Here is a 25,472-nt window from a genome sequence, read left to right as displayed (position 1 = left end):
GGGGCGCCGCGCGCCGGGGCGGGGCCATGACGCGCGCGCCTCGTGACCCCGCTCGCGGCCTGCGCCCAAGGAAGCCGGAAGCGGCGGCGGTCAGCTGTGCCGGCTCCGGGTGGAGAGGCGGCGTTGGGTACCTTGGGGTTTGTGGACCCCGCGATGGAGCTAGATGCGCCAGTCACGTGGCGGAGGTCGTTGCTTCTGCCGCGGCTGCTGCTGGTGCTGCTTCTGTGGTCGGGGCTGGTTCTGGGCGAGTTTGCCGTGGTCAGCAGCCCCCACAGGGTCCTCCACGACCTCCTGTCGGAGCAGCAGTTGCTGGAGGTGGAGGACTTGTCCCTGACCCTGCTGCAGGGTGGAAGGCTGGGGCCGCTGTCGCTACCCCCGGACCTGCCGGATCTGGATCCCGAGTGTCGGGAGCTATTACTGGACTTCGCCAACAGCAGCGCAGAGCTGACCGGGTGCCTAGTGCGCAGCGCCCGGCCGGTGCGCCTGTGTCAGACCTGCTACCCCCTCTTCCAACAGGTCGCCAGCAAGATGGACAACATCAGTCGAGCCGTGGGGGTGGGTAGCGGAGCACACCCTGGACCTCCGGCGTGGAGGTTTGGAAAAGGAGGATGTAATGATGATAACTTTGGGGGCCTCAGTTTCCCTGTTTGTAAGAAAAGGGGGTTGGACTGGGATTGTGCATTTTGGGGCATCAGAAGAGTGGGTGGCATTATAGAGCTTGGAGTTTGGAGTTTAGCTTTTTGCCTCCGTGGTTGCTCTTGGGCAGCTTGGTATATATTTGCAGATAGGTATGGTTGTTTTTCTTGGGGGCTCCTACACCTTTAACCCTACCTTTCCTTTCCCTTCGCTCCTTTACCCTTTTCACCCCACTCCAATATAGCTTCTTCCCATCTCTACCTGGAAGGACCCTTTCCTGAAGCCCCAAGTAGAGTGGAGAGACTACAGTGTGGCAGTGGTTAGGAAGCTTGAGCTTTGTAGCCAGAAAATATCAGATGCACCACTTTATAGCAGCTTAGTCTTGGATTAATTATTTTATAATCTTAGTTTCCCCCTCTGTAAGATAGAAAAAACCCCACAGCCACCTGTTGTAACTGTTACAAAGATTATAAGAGCTAACATGAAACTTTATCTTTTAGCCATATACTCTGGGCAAATTAATTACATTCTCTATGTCTGTTTTTCTCATTGTAAGATGAAAGGAGCTCTTAGAAAACTAGCACATTATAATAGTTCTCAGTAAATGGGAGTTAAAATTTTAGGAAATGATATATCTGCCCTCCATTCTTGGTACCCTTAGTGCTTTTCTGGTCATGTGGTAGGTCCTGTGAAGGGTTTAATAGAAAAGAGGAAGGAAGGTAAGAAGAAAGAAAGAGAAAGAATACATATTTCTACTAATGAGAAATCAGTAGGGTCTAGAGTAGGAAAGGGCAAGAGTATCAGGGCTGGGAGGAGTCATGAATTGTGGGCCAGATATGCCTTGTAAAGGAAAAACGTGAGGAATGACATTAGGATTGTCGGGCAAAGTTCCTCTTGTATTGAGGGGACACGTAGTCTCATGAAAATGTGATTGGAATTCTTTCATAAATTATAGTTGATTTGACAAATAAAAACTTATATAGTGTTGCATCCTGCTTTAAGTCAGACTGATATTACTTAACATAATCTTTTTTATTTTAAATATATAGGAAATTTATTGGCATTAAATAAACTATGAGGTCAATCTTCCTGTAAAGAGCTAGTTTTCAAGGTAGTTGTCAAGTTTGGGGAAAAAAAACCCAATTAAAACCAATAATTCACCAAAGTAGCAATTAGTAAAAGTTTGTTGTGCACACACCAAAAAGGACAGTTTGTAAATTGGGAGCACTCAAACCGAAACATGGAATGAGGCTCAGATACATTGTTATAAAGCAGTTTACATAGTATAGACCAGTGACTGTTAATTCTTTACAATGTTGGTTACAATATAAGAATTTTCTTTTTATTTTTCATAGGAATTTTCTGAAAGAGAATTGGTTAGTCGTTACTTCATATCAATTTTGGGGAACAGTTTAAGTCTGGCTATGATTTTCAAAGGGATAAGAAGTAGCCCAGGTCAAGGTGGCCTCACTGGTCTTGCAAAATAAGCTAAATTAAGTTTTTGTTTATATGACTAAACTGGTTTTATCTGATCAGGGAATATTCAAGTCTGGTCTCCATTTGTGTTTGACTTTAACATAGTTTAAATAAATTTTGGCTTACTGCAATATTTTTCAGGCATACTTCTATTAGGTATAACAAGGCAGATTATCTATCTATCTATCTATCTATCTTCCGATGATTTTAAAATACAGCACCCAAGATTTGTACCTGTCACAATAGCAAGGTATAATAGGACATAATATCTGTTTTGAGCAATTAGGTGTGTTGTTTTGGGCCAAGATGACTGAATCATGATGCAAAGCTTGGATCTTTTGAGGGAGCAAATGCTTTCCTCATTTGTGTAGACACTGTGGAATTAAGAGGTTAAAAAATGACCCTAAACTCTAGTGGTACCCTTCACCCATTTTGTGTATGAATTTCCCCATGAATTCCTCACTGCCCAAGGGGGGCTTCTTAGTGTGGGGGTCGGCTGAAACTTCCTTCCTCTCATTTGTGCCTCTCAGATTCTATCAGTGATCTGAGAGCCAGACTCACCTAACCCTTATGTGCAAGGAAGAGAGTAAAGAGATTTTTAAAAGGCAGAAAAACCCTTTACCCAATCTGGAATTCCTCTCCAACTCATCCTAGACCTTGACCACTTTCCCTTTCCTCAGTAGAGCTGGATGTGCTTTGCTACCTCAGAAGCATGATTTCTACAGTTCTGAGTTACTTGATGGATATTATAGGCTTCCTTGGATTGGTTCCGGAATTGAATCATCGTGTAATAATGAACTTCTGGGGAAAAAAGTGTTCTGAGTTTCTTACGAATGAACTGGAAAGAATCCGTTGTCCTTTCTGTGTGTGTGAGGGGAGGCTTATTTCTCAAGAGTAATGCATTTTCTTTGACTCACATAAACTCAATCTTTCATTTGAATCAGTTTAATCAGCAGGCACATGTTATTTTTAAATATTGGACTGCTAAAATGATACAGGAGGAAAAGAAGGATAAGGCCCAAGCTCCAAACTATCAGTGTAGTTGGGGAAATAAACCTATTTTGTGAAAAAGAAAAAAGGAAAAAATCATTAAGGTGAATGTTATAATTCGTACAATAGCAATTTACAGAAGGGTGATGGAGCTACTGAATTAAAGGAGGGAACAGAGCAAGGGGGCGTTAATCAGAGAAAACCTATGAGCTGAATTTTGAATATGATACCTTCTATCATTTCTTTACACTGAATCCATGTCTATAGATTGATTGGGGCGGCGGGGGGGAGTATAACAAGGAGAAAAAGAATCTAAGGTAGAAATTAGCAAGCTATTTCTCTGGTACAGGAAGCTAATTTATTTAACTATAATAGAAGTGTCTGATAAGAATTCTGTTTTCTTGTCACTTCCTCTTGGAATTACTGAGACAAGGACCACATATAGTTTTACTATCTGAAGGTAAAGAATACAGAATTGACTAATTCCCTCTTAGAGTCATACTTTCTTTTAATTTAAATGGATAGTGGTTTCATTGAGCTGTTCAGCATCGTCAGAGAAGTTGTCAGGATGCTTTGGCCTCCCAAACTCTGAATTGCCTAGCTCTGTCTCATTCTACTTTGTTTAAAGTGTACATAGATAGGTAGATATAGATATGCATAGATAGATGTGTGTGTGTGTGTATGAAGGTGCTAGTCATAGGGGTATGTATCTGGAAGTGTTCAACATACGTTTTTGTGTATATATTAATAAACAAATTCTTAGGAATATAGGAGGAGAACCAGAACATAGAATAACATAATAACCAGTGTCTTTCATTAGCGATCAGAAAAAAATGCTTCTAATGCATAATCCTAGGAAATTATTGAGTACCTATTATGTGCAGGCCAGTAGTAGTTACTAGGGATATAGCTGTGAATGAACAGAGCTTGTAGTCTGGTAGGGAAAACAGACATTAAGTATATTATAATACAAGTAATCACTTAATTCAGGTGTAATAAGTGTTGCAAAGTAAAAAACCCCAGATGCTACCAAAACATATAACAAGGGAGCTAGCTGACCTTGACTAGGGCTGGTGGTAGGTAGAGTGGTCAGTGGTTAAAGCTGATACCTAAAATCTGAGAGGGTGTGCAGCAGGAAAGAGAAGATATACATGCAAAAGAAGTAACAGGTGTGAAGACTCCGAGTCTGGTATGTTTGAGCACCATAAAGAACTCAAAGTACTGTGAGCCTGGAGGAGACTTGTGATCTGAGCCTGAAGAAGTGGGCAAGTACCAGGTCATGTGGACCTGGTGGGGTATGTTAAGGGTTTTAGACTTTGATGTGAAGCAGTGTGATGTTATTGAGAGGTTTAATTCTGTAGAATGAGATGATCAGATTTATACATTAAACAGTCATTCGGGTTACATGAGAGAAAGTGGAGACAGGTGGGTAGGGGAACAGTAGGTGTGGAGAGGTGAATTAAGAGACTTGCAGTGATGTGGTAAATGGTGGCTAGACCATTGTGATGGGGAGAAATGGACAGATTTCAGAGCTATGTAGAATGAAGACTTGACACGACTTGGTAGTTAACTTGGGGAGGTTCTTGAAGTCACAGTATTTATGGCATTCCCTTACACTTTTTGTGTCCTCAAAACTCCAGGATTCTTACGGTGCCTGGTAAGTAGTAGGAGTTACATAGCTTTGAGAGAATGAAGGGTCAGCATGACTTAAATCCTTGCTTGGGAAAAAAGGGGAAATGAAGAGATAAGGATCTATTAAAAATAATAATTATTATTAAAAATAATTTAGGGACTCGATACATTTACTTGCATAGTGTGAGTTTCATTATTAAAATGATCCGTGGAAAGCATATTCATTCTATCTGGGTGTAAACTATGTGGGTACAAATTGGATGTGTTACATTGTCTTGTGAATTGTAAGATTTTTGCACCAAAAATTGCCCAGAAGATGAAACTCAAATGTTTTGTGATCATTTACCTACCAGATTAAAAAAATTATGTAAATAATATGTTTTCATTGTAGACAAATTTAAACAGTGTAAATGAGGCAAAAAGAAAATAAAAATCACCACATTTCTGTTATTCAGAGATAACCAGTGCTACATTCTGATGAAGGCTTTCCAGAATTTTTCCCTATATATAAAAAGTAAGAAATATGACACACACAATTTGATCCTAAATAGTTGAGACTGTTTAATAGAAGGAAATATTTATATAAGAAGCAAAGATTTCTTCCCTTGCTAGTGAACCTTGTACCAATAAATATTAGCTGCTTTTGCTTTATTATGCTTAGTAATGATATCATTATTTGCTTATATCAAACAGGTAAAATGCTTCTAATAAATATTTTAATTATTCTTATGAGAACTTTTGCCTTATGTTGTTGGTTAGGAAGTCTAAAAGTACTCAGATTGTATTTTTCTACCTTTTTGTTGTTACAGAATACGTCAGAGAGTCATAGTTGTGCCAGAAGCCTCTTAATGGCAGATAGAATGCAGATAGTTGTGATTCTGTCGGAGTTTTTTAATTCCACATGGCAGAAGGCAAATTGTGCAAGTAAGTAATTCTTTCATTTTCATGTTGCAGTTATGGTTCAGTGGTATAGAGGTCAGATTTTATTTTAGTGAATTGTGAGATCTTTGAGGCTAGATAATACTTTTAATTATGAAGTTCAAATGAACTGCGATTAGCATCATGGTTTATTAGTGGGAATTACTTGGGCAAATATTGAAAGGCAGAAAAGTGTAGCAGTTAACAGGATGAGTTTTGCAGTCAGATCAGGCCTTGATTCTAAGTTCTGCCACTTGCTAACCCTGTTTTACTGGCAGTCAGACCTTGGGCATGTAACTTCGCTCCCTGGAGCCTCAGTTTCTTCATCTGATTTGGGAGTAATAATGGAACCTACCTTATATGATTGTTTTTAGGGTTAAGTAAAAAAAAAAATTGTGTAAAGAACTTAGCTGTGTAGCTCGCACGTAGTTAATGTTGAAGAAATGTTAACTGTTTAATATAATAATAATTATGTTTATACTCTGTCAAATGGAGGTGGTGGGAAGTGATAACATCTGTTCCACCAGTTTTGCAGGTTTATATGTATTTGTATAATACAGTGAGATCTATTTTCAGGCACTCTGAAATTAAAACCACTATTTCAGTTTGTAAGTATTTTGAATACCAGCTGTGTACCAAGCAGTTCTTATTTTCCATGTCTTATAATTTAGTGATGGAGAAAGTTACATTTACAGGATAACCTTAGGTAGATAAATAAATGTTTTAATAAAGTTATTGAATACTTGGGGGACATAGAAAATACATTGGGGAGAATTTGAAATGACTTCTTAGAGTAGGGACCTTCTTATCCAATTCCTTTATGGCTAGGCATGATTTCACTAAGTAGATGAGAGGCAGGACACTGCAGAGAGCAAGGTCCCATAGGCAGAGGCACAGAGGTGTAGGCGTTGTATTGTTCCAGGGTCTGGAAGTACAATGGAGATGAAGGCGGAAAAGGAAAGTAGGACCTTGACGCAGTAGTTTATCACCAGTGTATTATTAAGAAATGGTTATATACTATAGTATGTTGGACATTCACAATACACATGGAATATTAAAGGCAGTAAGGGCTACTATAGGTTAAAAAAATTTTTTTTAACGTTTAACCTAAGACTTTCCAAGCTGTTTTTGTTTTGTTTTCTTTATTTCATTAAAAAAATATTGTTGAAGTATAGTTGACCTACAATGCTATATTAGTTTCAGGGGGGCAACTTGGTGATTCAACAATTCTATACGTTACTCAATGCTCACCATGGTAAGTATAATCACTATCTAGCTTTGTTGTTGTTGTTGTTTACTACAAAGACCCTTTGTTTTTTCTTTTTATTGAATCCCTTTCGAAGAGGAAGAGAGAGACCAATGAGGAAGTTACTGCAACAGTTTAGGCAAAAAGCAAAGAAAACACAAAGCAGGGCATGGGCAGGGGAAATCCACAGGATTTAAGATCTGTACCTATAAGTCATTAATGAGTTTAACTTTCCTAAGACTTGTCTTTTTGTTTAGTTCATATGAGAAAAACTGTAAATGGCAAAAAGACCCCTGCTAAGTTTCTTTTCCTTTGCAGTATACCATGGTATACTGAATATAGATTCTCTTAGTTTTGTCTCTATGAATTCAGATTTTCTGGCAATTTGAGTGGAGGCTTGGCTGACAGTTACTTTTTTTTTTTTTAAAGCAAAAGATTTACTTTTTTGGTGTAAAAATTTCTAGTATAAATATGATTGAACATAGTTTATATAAAGTTGATATTCAAAATGATTGAACAGAGTTTGCTTAACCTATATAGGAGAACTGCATTTACGTATTCTTAAACCATTAAAAAAAGCCATTAATATAGAAAAATATGTTAATTTTAAGTAATTTAAAATTAATTAGAATAAGTGGGACATGTATTGGGTTTCAATTTTTTTGGCTGGTATGACTTAATTTTTATATTTGAGAGACAAAGCATCTTTTGTTTAAAAGTTATTTTGTGACAAAGACTTCACTAATGCAAAGTAGCTTTCTTCACCAGTTTAAAAAAAAAAAAAGAAAACATTTTGCTGCATATTTACTTAATATGGTAGTTCTAAAACTGTTTTGAATACATTCTTGGGATACCTTTGTTTTTCTGTGACTCATCCTATCTTATAAATATTCCTTAATTGAACTTCTTTTGAAGAACAAATGAAATGCTTGCTTCCTAATTAAAATTAATTTGGCCAAGACATATGATCAGGTGAAAGAAGCAAGGTGCAGAGAAGTATGACATCTTTTGAGGAATTAGGAAACTAAGAATACTTAGTTTTCATTTTACTTACATTTGTACCCTTTAAATTTTACGCCATATACATTTAATATCTATTCAAAAATACATTTAAAATTTTAACAGAATGTCCAAATTTAGAGTATTTATATGTTAGATGTAGTCAGTCTTTTTTTAGCATTATGCACTAAAAATTATCTTCCATTCATTTTTTATTCACACTTTAAAATTTCATCATAACTTATATTCTGTATTTTAAGTGGAAATAAAATATTTCTTTAAATATGTACTCCTCGTTTTGTACATTCTAAAATAATCATCTTAACTAGAATTGAATGATTTCTACCAAAATTACCTGGAAACTCTTCTGATTATGCTCTTTGTAAACATATTTAATAAAGGTAATGTGAACATTTTCTGAAAATTTTAAAGAATTGCTCAAATAACTTTAAACTTTTCACCAAAATTCAATAAAGCATTCTTACTTGAGCAACATAATCTTCTCGTACAAAGTAGTGAGGAAAGAAATGGGGAAAGAAGGAAAAACTGAGGAGTTAAAAAAGGTGAGCAACAAGTTAGCAGTTAATATTTCTCAAGGCGCCTGGCTGGCGGTTAGTAGAGTGTGTGACTCTTGGTCTCGGAGTTTTACATTCAAGCACCATATCAGTTGTAGATGTTACTTAAAAATAAAATCTTAAAAAGAAAGTAAGTAAATAGATGGATAGATTAATAAAATTTCTCAATTTTGTAGCTCTTGTCTCATTTGAGCTTCACAATAAGCCTTATGAGGTAGAGTGAGAGCTCAGAGAGTATAGATGAACTGCAGATCCAGAGTCTGGAACTAAATTCAAAAGGCTTTAAGATTGTGCCTCTGAATAGATCGTGTTTACAAGTTAATGCCTAATTTAGTTTTTTAAAGTGCTTTTTGACAAATTCATTGCACAATCTGTAAGAAATACAAATACATTTTAATTAACCCACAAAAGTTTAACATTTATGCTGTGCACGTGCTTGATATTATGGAAAGCCTATATTTTTCTACAAATATAAATGTAAAATACTCTTTTTATAAAGAACAATTAATACTACATAAAATTAAAACTAGATAACATGAAAAAAAATGTTAATAGTTGCACATTTTCTATGAGACTGACACACTGCCCAGTGCACTGGTTCTTTTGATAAACAGCAGACACAGGAGAAGCTCTGAAGACAGAATAGAAATAACCATTTTATAAAGGAAACTTATATTTATTAAGGAAATCTCCATTTATAAGATTATTTCCTTCTCTGTACCAAGAAAAGGATGACTCCAAATCATAAAAGAATATTAAAACTGGAGACGCCAGGGACATGTATCTGCATAACAAACTTAGACTTGTTTACTGTGATTCTCCCGATCACTTCCTCATAACCGGCCTCCCTCATACTCTTCTTTCTTTGTTTTTAGCTGACGGTGACTTTTAAGCCATCTCTTTGTGTTACTCATGTCTATCATGTATATGTGAAACGTACAAGACCATGTATATATGAAAGGTACAACTTAATAAACTTGGTTTTTTTCCCTGTTATCTGTCTTCTGTTAAAGGAGCCCCAGATGAGAACTTAGAAAAATAGAGGGAAAATTACTTTTCTCCTCTATAGTATATACATGAAAATCACAATATAAATTTTCAAAAAATTTTTCTGGATTATTTGCCTTTTTATTTAAATACAAAAAAAAAACTGTTCAGTTTTCTCAGAATTTGTGTGAAATTATTAAACTCAAGCCACTAACCCATTTGTTTCCATTACTTTTTTTTGATGATCTAGTTATTCAATTTGCAAATACACCCCTGATAGGTAAGGCCAACAATAAGAATATTTAGTGGTGAATGATAGGGAATCTATTTAGTCTAGCACCTAAAAGATAAAATGGGAAGGAAAAAAGTTACAAAGAATGAACAAAGGCTACTGATGTGTTTTAAAAATTTGTTTTTAATGGAGACGTAAGCCAATATTTTGTCTATTTTGTAGGAATGTATCCTTTGATATAAAAGGACTATTTTTTCCCATCTTCTCCACTAGCAAATGCAAAACTGTAATTATATAGGTAAAAATCTTTTTAAGTGAATTTAAGAGGCTATCTTTTAAAAGAATCTAATTTAAAATATAAAAATATACTGGGGTGCCTGGGTGGCTCAGTTGGTTGAGTGTCTGACTTTGGCTCAGGTCATAATCTCACGGTTCGTGGGTTCAAGCCTTGCATTGGGCTCTGTGCTCACTGCTAGCTCAGAGCCAGTAGCCTGCTTCAGATTCTGTACCTCCCTTTCTCTCTGACCCACCCCTGTTCGCACTGTCTCTCTGTCTCTCAAAAATAAATTTAAATATAATATAAAAATATAATAACATCTTATTAAAAATGTAAAATTCAGAATTGTGTTTTAAAAATGTTAAAATTAATACACTGCCAAAAACCACCTTTCCTTTCTACTTGATCTAGCTCAGGCTGACACCCAAGTCTCTACAGTTTTTAGTTGATGAAAAGAAGGCTAGAAACCCAATAAAAAAGAGAGTCATCCATGTACCACTCCCATATCTTTTATCTTTAGAATTCCTCTGTCTTTGAATGATATTAGTCTTGGTAGGAAAGACGGTTTTGGAAATGGATGGAGACTTGAAGTGTTAAGAGCTCAGTTCTTGAATGTCTGCTAAGTAGTAAAGAAATATGTCAAAATTTCTTGTCTACAGAATTGTAAATATTTCTCTTTTTTTAAAGTTTATTTTCAGAGAGAGTGGGAGACAGAGAGTGCACGTGCGTCAACAGGGGAGGGTAGAGTGAAAGGGAGAAAGAGAATCCCCAGCAGGCTCTGCACTCTGCACAGAGCCCAACATGGGGCTTGGTGTCACAAACCGTAAGATCACAACCTGAGCCAAAATCAAGAGTCAGACACTTAACTGACTGAGCCTCCCAGGAGCCCCCATCTTGTACAGAATTTTAAAGTGGTTATCAAAAGTATATTGTTAACATAAGAATAGTCTTGTTATTGACATGCTTCTTAGCTATCCTATGCGTATGACAATTGAATAATTACCAGGGTCACAAGCTTTGATGAGACCATAGATTGCTTTATAATAAAGTGTTTTGGTGTTTTCTTTTTTTCTTGTTCAACTTTATTGAAATATAATTGACATATAATATAAGTTTAAGATATACAGTGTATTGATTTGACATATATTGCAAAATGATTACCACTATGGTGTTACCTCCAAAATAGTACTTCCAACATGCCACATAATTATCATTTTTTGTGTGGTGAGAATGTTTAAGATTTACTCTCTTAGCTGCTTCCAGGTATATAAATATATGACAATATTGTTAACTATACTCACCGTGCTGTACATTAGAGTCGTAGAACTTACTCATAACTGGAGGTTTGTGTCCTTTGACCAACATCTCCTTATTTCCTCTAGTCCCTGGTGACCACCATTCTTCTCTAGGGCTCCTAGCTTTAGTTATTAGCTCCTAGTTGACTGTATAGGCTGGAGTTTATTTCTGGACTCCGGATTCTGTTCCATTGTTGGTCTCCTTTCCTGTGATGAGAGTCAGTCTTACCTAATTGATGAAATTCCCAGGGAAGGAATTTATGCCAATTGAGTTTCTTTTGGAAGATTCATCTTTAGGCAGATAAGGGCAATTCATAGAAAGCTCTCTCCTTTTGCTATTTTTCAAGTGATTTTAACTCAAAATAATCCTTATGGCAAAGAGGCATATTTTAGAAAGGCACATTCTATCACCATTCACTTACTATATCTTAATTGTTTAAAAGTCAGTAATAAAACTTCATGGTTAACCACAACCTCTCTTTTACATATTTTATCTACATGGCAATTTACTAAGCATTAGACTGACTTATTTGTATCTTATAATTTAAAATGTCTTTGTTTTCATATTCATTAAACTTAATTACATTCTTGAGGTGCAAAGTTCTCATAGATTATACTATATTTTCTGAAGCTTGCCCTATTTTTCAAAAATTGGTAATTGTCTCTGTTGTTCTCTATAAAGCTAGTTTTGTAAAACAGTAGAGATTTTTATACAAACTTCTAATGGATGCCAAATACTTTATCTAAAGATGTGTAATAATTTGTCATCATAATATAGGTCTCTGTGTCTAACTTGAATCCTCCACACCTTTAAGAATGCCTCTTGGGCTGATGCTTTGAGCCCTCACTAAGAAGCTATGCTAATCTGTCCTTGATGAGGCTGCATTGATTATCTGAGATGTGGAAAATTCATAATAACCACTTCACTTGGTACTTATAGGAAGCTTTATTATTACTAATATTCCTTAACTTACTAATTTCTAAAATATATAGCTTCTCACTGCTTATAGCATTATGCTCCCAATTCCTGCAAAAGCACAAACGAGGAATTTTACTGAAGTTCCTGTATTTTAAATCAGAAAGTTAGGGTTCAGATGAAGACATTTTTAACCCTAGTGTATGAATGAACTCCTTTGTGCTTTATAATACCACTGCCTAATGATCATTGAAAAAATTTTGATGGTACTGCATTAATGTGGTACTTAACAAGATGACCAGTCTTTATTAGCTTTTAGTTGAATTTTCACATTATTTTAAATGAAAAGGAATGGCTGTCAGTAAAATAGAAGAGATTAAGTTCTTTTGTTTCAGAGAAGCTTCCTTTATCAATTATTTTTTCATTTGTTGTTATTTTCTACAATTATCCTATAAATTACTTCTTAATAAAAAATTATTTCCGTTACATACTTTGTATAGAAGAAATTGCCACTGCTCTCTTATATTTGTGTGCTTCCTAATGCTTTAGTAGGCAGTACAGCGACGCACACACTCGTATTTATCCCTATGCTGAGTGTGTCAGGTACCATGACATGGCTCATTACCACAGAGGTGCAGTTGCTATGGGTGAAACTATTCCCTCTACTCCTTGCAAAATGTCAACTACAAAAACTGAAAATCTGTTTAATCGTTTAGGCCGGTATATTAATCTTCTGCATGCTCGTAGTTGTGATTTTTGTATATATACTGCCTTCATGTATGTGGAACACATAATGCTTGTTTGAATCAAGAATTACTGTCGTTTGAAACAGAAGATGATAGCTTGAGAGATAAATGACAGTTTCTAATTGTTGTTTGAGATATATTAATATACGTTTTTGTTTGTTCGGCAGATTGTTTAACGAACACAAGTGAAGAGTTATCAAATAGCACGCTATATTTCCTCAGTCTATTTAATCACACATTGACCTGCTTTGAGCATAACCTTCAGGTATTTTATATATGATACTTGAAATTAAAGTGCTGCCTTGTACAAATGAGTAATAAATAATTTTAAAATGTTTTAGCATTAATTATTGATATTTATCTATACATGCAATGTAGAAGAGTAAATGGACCTGGATTTCTGCTAAATTCTTAACATTACTAGTCTTTAGGCCAACCGTCAAAACTTTAGTTTTCTTACTTGCAAGGTGGGAACACTAAAGTCTATCCTGCCTGCCTTCATGTATTTTGTAGTGAGGACCCAATGAGATACTGTGTATGAACACAGTAACTTAGGTATGTGATTGTTTAATTGAAACACTTTGTTGTTCTATCTGACAGTAATTTACCTTGACTTTGTTTATGCAAAAGGTATATGTAATGAAGTATGTGATTCTGTCTATAGGCAGTTTATTCTTTGCTTCAGTATTTGATTAAATATATTTTACCTACTTTTAAAGGCACTGTTTAGTAAAGTAACTTTGAGTATGAAATATAATGTAAAAAGTACCCTTTAAGAAACCTACCCTTAGGGCTCCTGGCTGAGTCGCGAGAGCATGTGACTCTTGATCTCAGGATTGTGAATTCAAGCCCCACATTGGGTGTAGAAATTACTTAAAAAAACCTTTTTTTTTTTTTTAAGAGAGAGAAAGCAAGCCAATGCAGAGCTTGATTTCATGACCTTGAGAACACAACCAGATTCGAAATCAAGAGTCAAAAGCCTAACTGACCGAGCTATCCAGGTGCCCCCAAAAATAAAATCTTAAAAAAAAAGAGAGACACCTGCCCTTATTGGTTTCTGTTTTCTTCACCTCTGACCTTTGACTATTGGTATTGGAACTTTCCTGGTGGGGTAAGGGGTGAGATTAGAACTCTGATAAAATCCTAAAATTGAAATTTGCTTAACAAGTAAGTAATCCCCACAAAGAGCTGTAAACATGTTTAGTATATAGGTATAGATTTTGTCTTTAATAAATGTGATAACACAGAATTATGAATTTCTGTGATAATAATAAGAACTATTAGATAAGCAGTTCCCAAATTATATTCTGCAAAGTATAATTAATACATGGCCCATAAAAAACAGCTTAGTGAGTGAGAAATGATTTACTACAGGACTTTATAACATTAGTGGACTAATTAACGTATGTTGTACAATACTAAATGATAATTTTTGTATAGTGTTTACCAAATCTCTTTGACCAGCTAGTTACTCTTTGGTTTAAGAGACTAGTGTTCTGATGAATGTTTTAGGGAAATTAGCATTTTCCTGGGATGTTAGTTGCAAATATTATTTTCCTAGTTTTTTTTTTTATTGTGCTTTTCATTACAAAGAAAATTTTAATTTTTATATTATCAGATTTATAAAAAATTGTAATAGCTTGTAGACTTGGTGTCACATTAGAAGGATTTTCCCACTTTGAGATGATTTTTTAAATTGTTGTGATTTAGTAATTTTATGGTTTCATTTTCTGTGTTTAAACATCTCTATCTGAAATTTATTTTGGTGTGAGATGTGAGGAATAGGTCAATAATTTTTGCTTATGGCTTCTTAACTGTCCCAACATGACTTACTAAATAAATCCATGAAATAAATTATAGAACCAAGTTTTTAAAAAATCAGTCATATTGAGATTTTATTACAATTGCGTTACATTTTAGATTCATCACTTGGAATTAATTGACATGTTTATGGCACTGAGTTTTCCCATCTAGGAATATGGTATATTATCTATTCTTTGTTACTGTGGTGAAATAGAATATAAAATTTTCCAGGTTACTGTTTTTAAGTGTACGTTGTGCGACTCTCACCACCATCCATCTCTAGAAGTTTTTCAAACTAAAGCTCTCTGCCCATTAAGCAATGATTCCCCGCGTCCTCCTTCTTTAGCCTCCAGCAGCCACCATTACGCTCTGTTTTTTTAATGTCCTCTAGCAGTTTTACTGATTTATTTAAGTTTCATTTAGGTGTTATGCATTTTTGAAGTGTATTCCAAGGTGTTATGTTGCTTTTGGTGCCATTGTGAATGATATCTTTCTTTCCCCCACTACCGATTTTCACTGGTTACTTTCTTTTAAAATGTTTTTATCATGGAATGATTTTAGATTTACAGAAAAGTTGCATCGGCAATGTAGAGAATTCCTGTATATCCCTGACCCAGTTTCCCCAAATGTTAACCTTATGTTACCATGGTATATTTGTCCAAACTAAGAAATCAGCATTCATACACATAGCTATTAACTAAATACCAGACTTTATTCTAATTACGCCACTTTTCCCAGTAATGTCCTTTTTCTGTTTAAGGATCCATTCCAGGATAATGTTGCATTTAGTAACAGATTACTCCTTAAAATTTCTGTCATATATATAGCTACATTTCCTTTCTTATTCCAAGTGCTGTTTTTGTGCGTTCTCTTTTCCCTTGAGTTTGCTTTAGGCTTGTTAGAGGTATGTTCATTTTTATTGATCTTTCTGAAAACTTGTGTTTGGTTTTATTTATTCGTTTCTGGGTTTTTAAAAAATGTGTTTATTTTTGCTTTTCATTTATTAGTTCCTCCTATATTTTCTGGTTAATTTTGTCATTTTTCTAGTTCTTTGAATTGAATGGTTAATGTATTTCCAACTTGCTTAACAATAAAATAATTTACAGATTGTAAGTTTATAACTTTGGTCTTTCCAATAATAGATTCTCATATAAAGGCATTGTATTTGCTTTTTATTTCTAAATTTCTAATTTTAATTTTGATTTGTTCTTAGACTTAAAAGTTCTTTGGAAGATTATTTTTTAATAAGAGTGATGTGATTTCTTTTATTTGTATTTGTACATCTCAAGTTTCATTGAAATTGTGACCAGTAAATGTAGCCTGTGTACATTTTGGAACTAATTGAGATATCTTTGCGATGTAATAATCAGTTATTAAAAACCTTTAAACAATGTTTTATGGGCATTTGTAAAGAATATGTGTATAGGATGCGAAGTGATATTTACTTATTTGCTTATTTATTTTTAGGTCAAATTTGTTAGTATATTATGAAGAATATAAGCAAAGGTGCCATAACAGAGACCTCAAAAAAGTTTCATAAATAAGAGAATGGTCCACAGGTAGACGATAGGCAGCTGTATTCTACAAGGTGATTCTGAGACCTACAGTTCTTGTCACTTTGTGCTTCCCCTCGTTTAAGGAGTTATATTAGGAGGCTCTCAGGACCCCATTTAATTCTGTGAAAAGGGGAAAAGAGTGAAGGGCAAGGAGTTTCCTTTTCAGGAAGTTCTGTAGAAGTCCTGTGTCATCTATGTTTTGTTTCATTGATAGAATGTAGTCAATAGCCATGTCTAGCTAGGTGATCAAGTGCCCTGCTGAAACCCAGACAGGTTCTCTTATCTAAATTTCTTTGTATCTATGTAAGCTATCCCTACATTTCTATGTATGATTTTATTTTGGATGAATTTACCTTGTGCTTATGAAAGTATTAATTTTATTATTTTGTTGCTGTGTTGTAGGGATTATAAAGGTTTGTGAGTTTGATGTCTTTTTAGATTGTATTTTTGTTACAAATATATAAAATATTTATATAAGGTATTTATCTTTATCTGACTGAATGCTTTTGCCTTGAATTCTCCTCTAACACTAATATTGCCACCTCTGTTGTTTTTTGTTTGCAAACAAAGATATAGGAAACATGTACCTTTGTTTATTTCTTCATTTTTAATCTTTTTTATACTAATATTTCTGCTATAAGTAGCATATACGTATAGATTTTATTTTGTATTTGACCTAGAGTCTGTCTCTTAATAGAGGAATTTGACCAATTCACATGTATTGTGTTATTATTTTAGGTCTAATTCCTGCTACCCAGTTTTCTCTTTCCTGTCTTTTTTTTTTTTTCCTTTTTCATGACTTTTACTGGAATGACCTGTTTCTCAACTTTTTTCCCCTCTATTTGTAATTTAAATGTGATATATCCTATTCTGCCATCATAGTGTTTCTCTTTAACTTTTTAAAGAAGTATATTTGAATCTGTAGTTCTCTATCATAATAGCTGCTTAGTCTTCCTAGATCAAGATGGAATCTCATATCCCATAATTTATATAAATACCCTAAAATTTAAAACTCAGATTTTTACTAAATTTGAAATATATCTTTTTCAAAACCCCTTACCTGCCCCAAAAACCATTCTATTAGTGATTACTCAGATTTTACTGTTTCAGTGCTCACTATCCTTTCCAGGCCTTTCTATATCTTTCCCTTTCTTGAGTTTTGATGTTTGACTAGACTACTTTATATATTGTGTTACAAGGATTTGGGAGATATACTTTCTAAATCTTTGCATGTCTGAAATTATCTGTTCATTGTCTTTACATGTGAGTATAATAGCTTGGTTAGGTTTATGATTCTAGAATCATAATTCTTTTTCCTCAGTTCCCTATGAATTATTCTCCTTTATCTTTAGTGTTTCAGGTAGAAATCAATGCCAGTTTGAACTGTTTTCATTTATAGGTAACTTTCACTTAGTTTTTCTTTTTCTTTGCCCTATCTGGCCCTTTCTCTCCTTATGATAGTCCTTTTATAGATAATACTGGATCTTTTGGGTCCGGTTCCTCCATGTCCCTTGTCTTTTTTTGCTTAAGTAAGCTTCCTCCCTTTTTCTTTCTTTTTCTCTCACTCCCTCTCTCTTTCTGGCTTTTCTTTTTGTGTTCTAGGAGAGGTCTTCTCTAAATTACTAATTACATCCTCAGTGTGGCATCCTGCTTTTTACTGCTTCTATATTAATTTTTTCTGTTGTGAGGTATTTTTTAATTTTCAAGAATTTTTATTGCTCTAATAGGTCCTGTTTTTCTTACTGTTTTAAGTATAAGCTATGTTATTTGCTGTATTCTATTATAGGTAGTCATTAGGAAATACAGATGAAAGAAGTCAAATGCCAGATTATTTGTAAATATATCTTCACACATATGTTTAGTCTCTCACTTTTGCTAAGTATATGCTAGTTGAAAGCAATTATTTTTAATATAGTCCCTTTTACCTTTTGGGACTTCTATTTTTTTCAAGAGGCAGTCTGATTTTATTTTATTCCAGATCTTTGCAAATAAATGTGACAAATGATATGTATTATTTTTCCAGTCTTTTTATTAGGACAGATTTAAAACTTACAGAAAAGTTGAAAGAGTGTTACAATGAAGCCTCATTATATGTATCACCTAGATTCAACAATTACCAACCTTTTGTCATGTTTGCTTTATATATATGTGTGGATATGTTTAGTTTTTTGCTGAAGCATTTTAAATTAAGTTGCAAAAAAATAATTTGATGACATATTACTTACTTGCTTTTCAAAAAGTTTTAAAGTTTTAATTTTAGAATAATAGTAGATTTAGAACAAAACTGCAAAGATAATACAAAATGTTCCCATATACCCCTCCTTCAGTTTCCACAATGTTAACATCTTCTATTGTTATAGTACATTTGTCACAACTGAAAAACCAAGATTTGGTGCATCACCACTAATTAAACTACAGTTTGTGTTCACTAGTTTTTCCAGTAAAGTCCTTCCTTCTCTATCCTGATTTCCATATTGCAATTAGTTGTTGTGTTTCTGTAGTGAGCTAGTTTTATTCACAACACTTCTGATATCCAATGTGTAGTGATTTTTCCACACCAACAAACAATTCTTTTATTCTCTGACACCAACTAGGTGTCATACAATTCAATTCTGGTATTAACTACTTGGAATTAGTGTCAGACTTCACAGATTTAAGGGCTCAGTCTCACAAGAAGTCCTTATTTCAGATGCCAATCACAAAGTGCCCAGGTTACCTACACTTTCGGTCGAGTTGCTACAAAGTCAAGGGGTTCCCACAACTTGCCCACTTTCAAGTTTCATAATGTGCTAACTGGCTCACAGAATTCAGGCACACTTTCCCCTTATGTTTACTGATTATTACAAAGCATACAAGTCAGCAGTAGCCAAGTAGAAGAGACCGGTAGGAGAAGGTGTGAGGGAGGGATGTGTGCGCAGGCCTTCCATGCCTCTTTGAGGATGCCACTCTCCCAGCACATTGCTGTGTGCACCATCCCGGAAGCAAGCTCTTGGAGCATTGAGGGTTTTTTTTTTTTTTTTTTTAATGAAGGTTTCATTATGTAGGCATTATTAGTTACCTCAGCTACTGGTGATTTAACTCAGTCTCCAGCTCCTCTCCCCGTCTCAGAAGTCAGAGGTGGGGCTAAAAGTTCCAACCCCCAATCAGTCTAGCTTTGGTCTTTCTAGTGACCATCCTTCAGCCTGAAGCTATGTAGGGACCCCCAGCCACCACCCATTGCATTAGCATATAAAAGGCACTCTTATCACTGAGGATATCCTAGTGCCAGGAACCAGGGATAAAGGCCAAATACCTATTTCCCCTCACACCACACTTCACTCCTGTGGTCAATGACAATTTCTCAGTCTTTCCCTGTTTTTCATGATTGATAATTTTGAGGAGTACTGGTCACCTATTTTATAGAATGTCCCTCAGTTTGGGTTTGTCTAATGTTACTTTCATGGTTACACTGGGGCTGTGGGTTTTGGGGAAGAACTTACAGAAGTGAAGTGCCTTTCTCACCGCATCCTGTTAGAGGCACATGCTGTCACCATGATTTATCCCTTATGATGTTAATCTTGATCACCTGGACAGGGTAGTGTTTCCTAGGTCTCTTTAATGCAAAGTTACCCTTTTCTCCCTCTTGCCATATTCTATTCCTTGGAAGCAAGTTCCTGAGTAACAAGAATGGGGGTGGGAGAATTAATATCTAAGTCCTGGAGGAGTGAGTGTTTACTTAAATTATTTAGAAATCTTCTGTAAGGAAGACTTGCCTCTTCTTCCACATTTATTAAATTTGTATCAATATGGGCTCATGGACCTTTATTTCATACTTGGAGCTGTAATTAATTTTTAAAAGTTCCTATATGTTGAATGAATTCTTTTTCATTAGAGGGCACTTACTCTGATGTCTATGTTTAATCTGTTTGCCCTTTGAATCATTTTATTTGCTTGTGTTTTTTTCTTATGTATTTTGTTTTCTTTTTATGTCCATTGTTAGGCTCATCTTACTTTCTTATGTGCTCATGTAATCAACGCAATACTGTGGTTGTATCAGGTTGAGATGGCTGGAAGAAATCTCTCTCTCCATATAGAGTTTGGTTTTTATAGCTTGACTTTCAGAAATTCCCTCAAGCAGGCACTATGCACTCACTTACTCATTCACCAATATTTAATGGGCACCTTTATGTGCCAGGAGGTAGTGTTCTGGGCACTGAGAACAGAGCAGTAAACATTACAGCTAAGATTTCTTTTCTTGTGAACTGTGTCCTAGTAGGGGTAAGACTAATAACAAAGAAATGAGATAATTAATAGTGTTGAGTTCTGGAAAGGGGGTGTAGTGTGCTCCTTTAGATAGGCTGGCAGGGAGTACCTCTCTGAGCAGGTGAATTTTGAGATGATCTAAATTTTGAGATAGAGTCAGCCACAGGAAAAATGTTTTTCTTAGAAGCAAGGATAAAGGCCTTGGGAGAGAGAATGAGCGTGGTATGTGCAAGGAATAGGAAGAAGGCCCGTTTGGCTGGAGCACAGTGAGCATATGTGAGTGAGATATGGGGAGATAGGCAGAGGCCAAATCATGTAGAGCTGTGCAGAACAAAGGAAGAAATATGGACTGAATTCTGAGCACAATGGGAAGCCATTTAAAGCAGGAATGTGACGTGATATGAATTGCATGTTAAAATAGTACTCTGGCTGCCCTGTGGAGAAACTCAGTTGAACCTAGGCAAGAATGGAAAAAAGGAACCTAATTAGGAGGCTGTCACAGGAGAAAATGGTGTGGATGGGGGTACCGGCTGTAATGTTGGAGGAACACAGATCAGTGCAGGATATATTTTGGTAGTATATCTAACAGGACTTCCTGATAGATTGGGTAATTCCTGAGATTGCTGGTGGCTGATCAGATAATGAAGGAGAAGCATGATTACCCTAGGCTCTTGGGTAGGTAAGAATATGATGGGGCCACTGGAAAGACTGGTTGTAAGGTATTGAAGATTAAGACTTCTATTTTGAACAGGTTAATACAAAATAGCTATTCAGCATTAAGTTGAGATGTGAAATAGTATTATACATGAAATTGGAGCTTGAGAGAGGTATAAGCTGGAGATACAGCTTTGACCATCATTAGCTCCGGCACAGATGGTATTTAAAGTCATGAGACCAGATGTGAGTGAGTGAAGCTACAGTGATAATAAAGGCGCCCTAAAGACTGAGTCCTGGGGAACTCCTATGTTTTATATGTAAGGTGTGTGTGTGCCCATGCGTGTTTGAGAGGGGAGGGGAGCCAGCTAAAGAGACAGTGGTGCAGCGGGGCACAGGGATACAAGAGCACCTTGCTCCAGGGATCTCAAACAGAGCAGATTTGGCCACTTGCTGCTGACAAAATCCAAAGGCAGAGAGACTGATTGGTGATGAAACAAGAGAGGAATTTATTTCTATGAGGCCAGTGTCCAGAAGACAGCGGACTAGCATCCCAAAGACTGTCTCCAAAGTGCTGAAAATACTTCCAGGTTTACATAAGGAAAATGTGGGGCAAAGATGGGCAGATAGTGCCGGCAGGCAGTGAAGGTCAGATTGGTCCTCATCCTCATCGTCCTGGAGTCAATCACGGGGAAGGGTCTTAACGGCTCAGGGCCGCCCTTATTGCTTCAGGGGTAGTTTAAGTTCCCCTCTGGAGATGCTTTGCCCTCATGGTCTTCTACCTAAGACTAGAGACAAACTGGAAAGAAGAACCCAACTAAAAAATTTGAGGTCAAAAGGGAAGCAGCCTAATTGGTGACATTGGCTGTGGCAGTGGCTCCGAGCTCAGTGCTTCGGCTGGGAGGTGGGTTTACATTCCAGACTGGATCCACTTTGGGTGGTAAGTGTTTGCAGGTGGCTTCTCTGGGAACCTGGGCTGTCTTGGTGTCTGTGGAAAGACTCCTTTTTCTGGCGGGGTCTGCAGGCAGGGTAGAGCTATTCTAGCTTCTTGTGTCTCTAGAGGCCAGTAGGTGGCTGCAGGGGATAGAGGTTCACAAAAGACGGTCTCTGGTTCTGGTTAGTTTCTCTGGGACTGCTATTGTAATACGGCCTTCCTGTGCGGAGACTTGCATGTTACACCTTTATATTTTAGGTGCTATTCAAGTGCCTGGATTTACTTTTCCTTTCTTGAATCTTTTTTAGTGAAGTCAGGACACAAGCCATGTGCTAATATCATCCTCTTCCTAGAATCCTACTTCCTCATTCCTTTTAAACACTGCAGGTCAGGATGCCTGGGTGGCTCAGTCAGTTAAGTGTCTGACTTCGGCTCAGGTCATGATCTCACAGTTTGTGGGTTCATGCCCCGTGTTAGGCTCTGTGCTGACAGCTCAGAGCCTGGATCCTGCTTTGGATTCTCAGTCTCCCTCTCTCTCTGCCCCTCCCCTACTTGCACACTCTCTCTCTCAAAAATAAATAAACATTTAAAATTTTTATAAAAACCTAAACACTGTAGGTCTTTTTATTGTTTGGTTATGCCCCTGTTTATTCAATCAGTCCCTATGTTGATGGAGAATTTTGGTTCAGTATTTTACTATTACAAACATGTATTTTTTCATGTAACTTGGGAGTGTTTGTATGACTTCACCTGTCTGGTAGATTCCTAGAAGTGAAATTCCACTGTCAAAAGATATGTGCATTTTAAATTTTCATATAAATGGCTAAATTACACTCTGCCATCAAGGTTCTGTGCTCAATTTTTGATTAAACACGTTTAGTTAAATGCACAATTTTGCTGTGAAAAACAGGCCACGTTCTTGTGGCAGAACTAAAGGCAGACTGTTTCTCTGTCAAATAGATGGTGAGAGTAACATTGTAGGGGCTGCGTCTGTTTCATTCCTTTAATTGTTTCTTTTCTCTTTCATTCCAATATCATTTCTTCAGGTGACAAGGTAACGAATAAGGGAATAGAAGGCAAAGAGGTGAACTGACTAGTTAGTGAACTTGTTCTGGAAAAGACAGTCCCAAAATGGAAAAGATTGAGATTCAGCAACATGATAGCTTACATGTTATACCTACTACCTCATTTTAGGTTATATAATTCTTTGGCATTACTCCCTTTTTGATGACCAGAGAGGTCTGTATTAAAAACCTTGACATAAGAGGGTGGAGTGGGGATGTAGTTTTGGTGCCTTTTCCTTCCCCACTAGTAAAGTGCCTTCTGTCTCAATGAGGCAGACTTCAGTGTTGAAGTCAGCACAGGCAAGGTCATATTTGATTTATTCTGTAAGAGTAGGATAGATAAGAGCAGCCGTATACATGACTAGATGATTTAAGAAATTTGGGGGATTTAGGCATTAGTAATTTGGCATCTGAGCTATCGTTCTCAGTTACCAACAGCTCGTGCAGTGGTTTTCAAATTTTAAGGGCAACCAGAAAGTGCCAACATATTTTGCTATGTGCGTACTTCTCTAATCCTTGAGACCTATAGTACAGGTAGTGGTAGCGATATATCATGGATGACAGAACAGGCTCGGAGTGATTTAGTCACATGTTTAACATCACAGCTCAGTACTTTAATGTGCTACATTGTTTCCTGTCTGCTAGGAGGGAAAACAGCTTATGTTAAAGAGATGCAATGTTTATTGTGTGAATTACATGTACCTTTGATGTTTTAGGGGAGCGTACACAGTCTTATGCAGTTAAGGAATTATTCAGAAGTTTGCAAAAACTGTCGTGAAACATACAAAACTCTGAGTAGTCTATACAATGAAATGCAAAAGATGAATCAACTTGAAAATAAGGCTGAATCTGGAACACATTTATGCATCGATGTAGAAGATGCAGTAAGTACTTTACTTCTGATACGATATATATTTTGCAGTGTTGCTGATTGTGCCTTCAGTATTATTATCTCCTTTAGAGGTATATTGGAATCTGCATATGCTGTCTTCAACCAGAAATAACTAGTTATAAAGTAGTAGAGTTTTAGAATATCCTGATCTGTCAAACGAAAATGAACATTAATCAAGAACTTCATAAATGAGTTGATAATTTGGTACATTTGGTCTTTTAAGTTTGATAATATGTGTCATTTTCAGAGGCATGGGTGTTATATGTTTACATTTCAGTTTCTTGTGCAGGATTGCTGATTCAAGAAATCTCTGGGGGTGCCTGGGTGGCTCAGGTGGTTGAGCGACTGACTTCAGCTCAGGTCATGATCTCGCAGTTCGTGAGTTTGATCCCCACATGGGGCTCTGTGCTGACAGCTAGCTCAGAGCCTGGAGCCTGTCTTCATATTCTGTGTCTCCCTCTCTCTCTGCCTCTCCCCTGTTCGTGCTGTCTCTCAATAATAAATAAACGTAAAAAAAAAAAAAAAAAAAAAAAGAAATCTCTGGTTTTGCTACCATGGGTTGGTTTCATTTCTTTTCTTTTTTCTTTCTTTCTCTCTTTCTTCCTCTCTTTCTTTCTTTCTTTCTTTCTTTCTTTCTTCCTCTCTTTCTTTCTTTCTTTCTTTCTTTCTTTCTTTCTTTCTTTCTTTCTTTCTTTTTCCTTCCTTCCTTCCTTCCTTCCTTCCTTCCTTCCTTCCTTCCTTCCTTCCTTCTTCCTTCCTTCTTCCTTCCTTCCTTCCTTTCTTCCTTCCTCCCTCCCTCCCTCCCTCCTTTCCTTCCTTCCTTCCTTCCTTCCTTCCTTCCTTCCTTCCTTCCTTCCTTCCTTCCATTTTTGAGAGAGAGCACATCTGAGGGGGATAGAGACAGAGAAGGATAGAGAATTCTAAGCAGGCCTTATGCTGTCAGCACAGAGTCCAACGTTGGGCTCAGTCTCACAAACTGTGAGATCCTGACCTGAACCAAAACCAAGAGTCAGACACTTAACTGACTGAGCCACCCAGGTGCCCTGCTACCATGTGTTTCTGAAGCCATTTTTGAATTGCTTCCTGTCCCATTGCTTTTATTTTTTATATCTGTTATCATCTGAAAATTTTAATTTATTTATAGCCTGTCACCTCTCACTAAAATATAACCCACATGAGGAAAAGGACCTCCTGTCCTTATCTCTGTACTGTCCAGTATTTAGAACAGTGCCTGGCATACAGTGGGCCTTTAGTAATATGTATTGACAAAAAAGATTTTTACTCCATTGTATAGTCGGCCTTCATGTGGGGCACCACTAGATGGCGATCATACCTTTTTATGGGAATATGGTGCCTGAGGGTTGAGGCATCAAAGGAAATAGGAATTACTGTCTAAAAGTAG

The 25,472-nt window shown here is 36.4% G+C and overlaps 1 protein-coding gene across 1 annotated transcript in view; it reads left to right on the top strand.

The window, feature by feature from the left end:
- Positions 1–75: 75 nt before the first annotated feature.
- Positions 76–25,472, top strand: part of OSTM1 (osteoclastogenesis associated transmembrane protein 1) — a 34,769-nt gene continuing 9,372 nt past the window's right edge. The window contains exons 1-4 of the mRNA XM_029944292.1: positions 76–555; positions 5,544–5,658; positions 13,093–13,190; positions 23,895–24,062. Of these exons, the coding sequence (XP_029800152.1) occupies positions 154–555; positions 5,544–5,658; positions 13,093–13,190; positions 23,895–24,062 (783 nt within the window). The 5' untranslated portion in view covers positions 76–153. The remainder of the gene's footprint in view (positions 556–5,543; positions 5,659–13,092; positions 13,191–23,894; positions 24,063–25,472) is intronic.

This window comes from Suricata suricatta, chromosome 7, assembly GCF_006229205.1.
Source record: "Suricata suricatta isolate VVHF042 chromosome 7, meerkat_22Aug2017_6uvM2_HiC, whole genome shotgun sequence".
Classification (NCBI taxonomy): Eukaryota; Metazoa; Chordata; class Mammalia; order Carnivora; family Herpestidae; genus Suricata; species Suricata suricatta.
The sequence above is the reverse complement of the archived record's forward strand: the minus strand, read 5'-3'. Positions and strand labels throughout refer to the sequence as shown.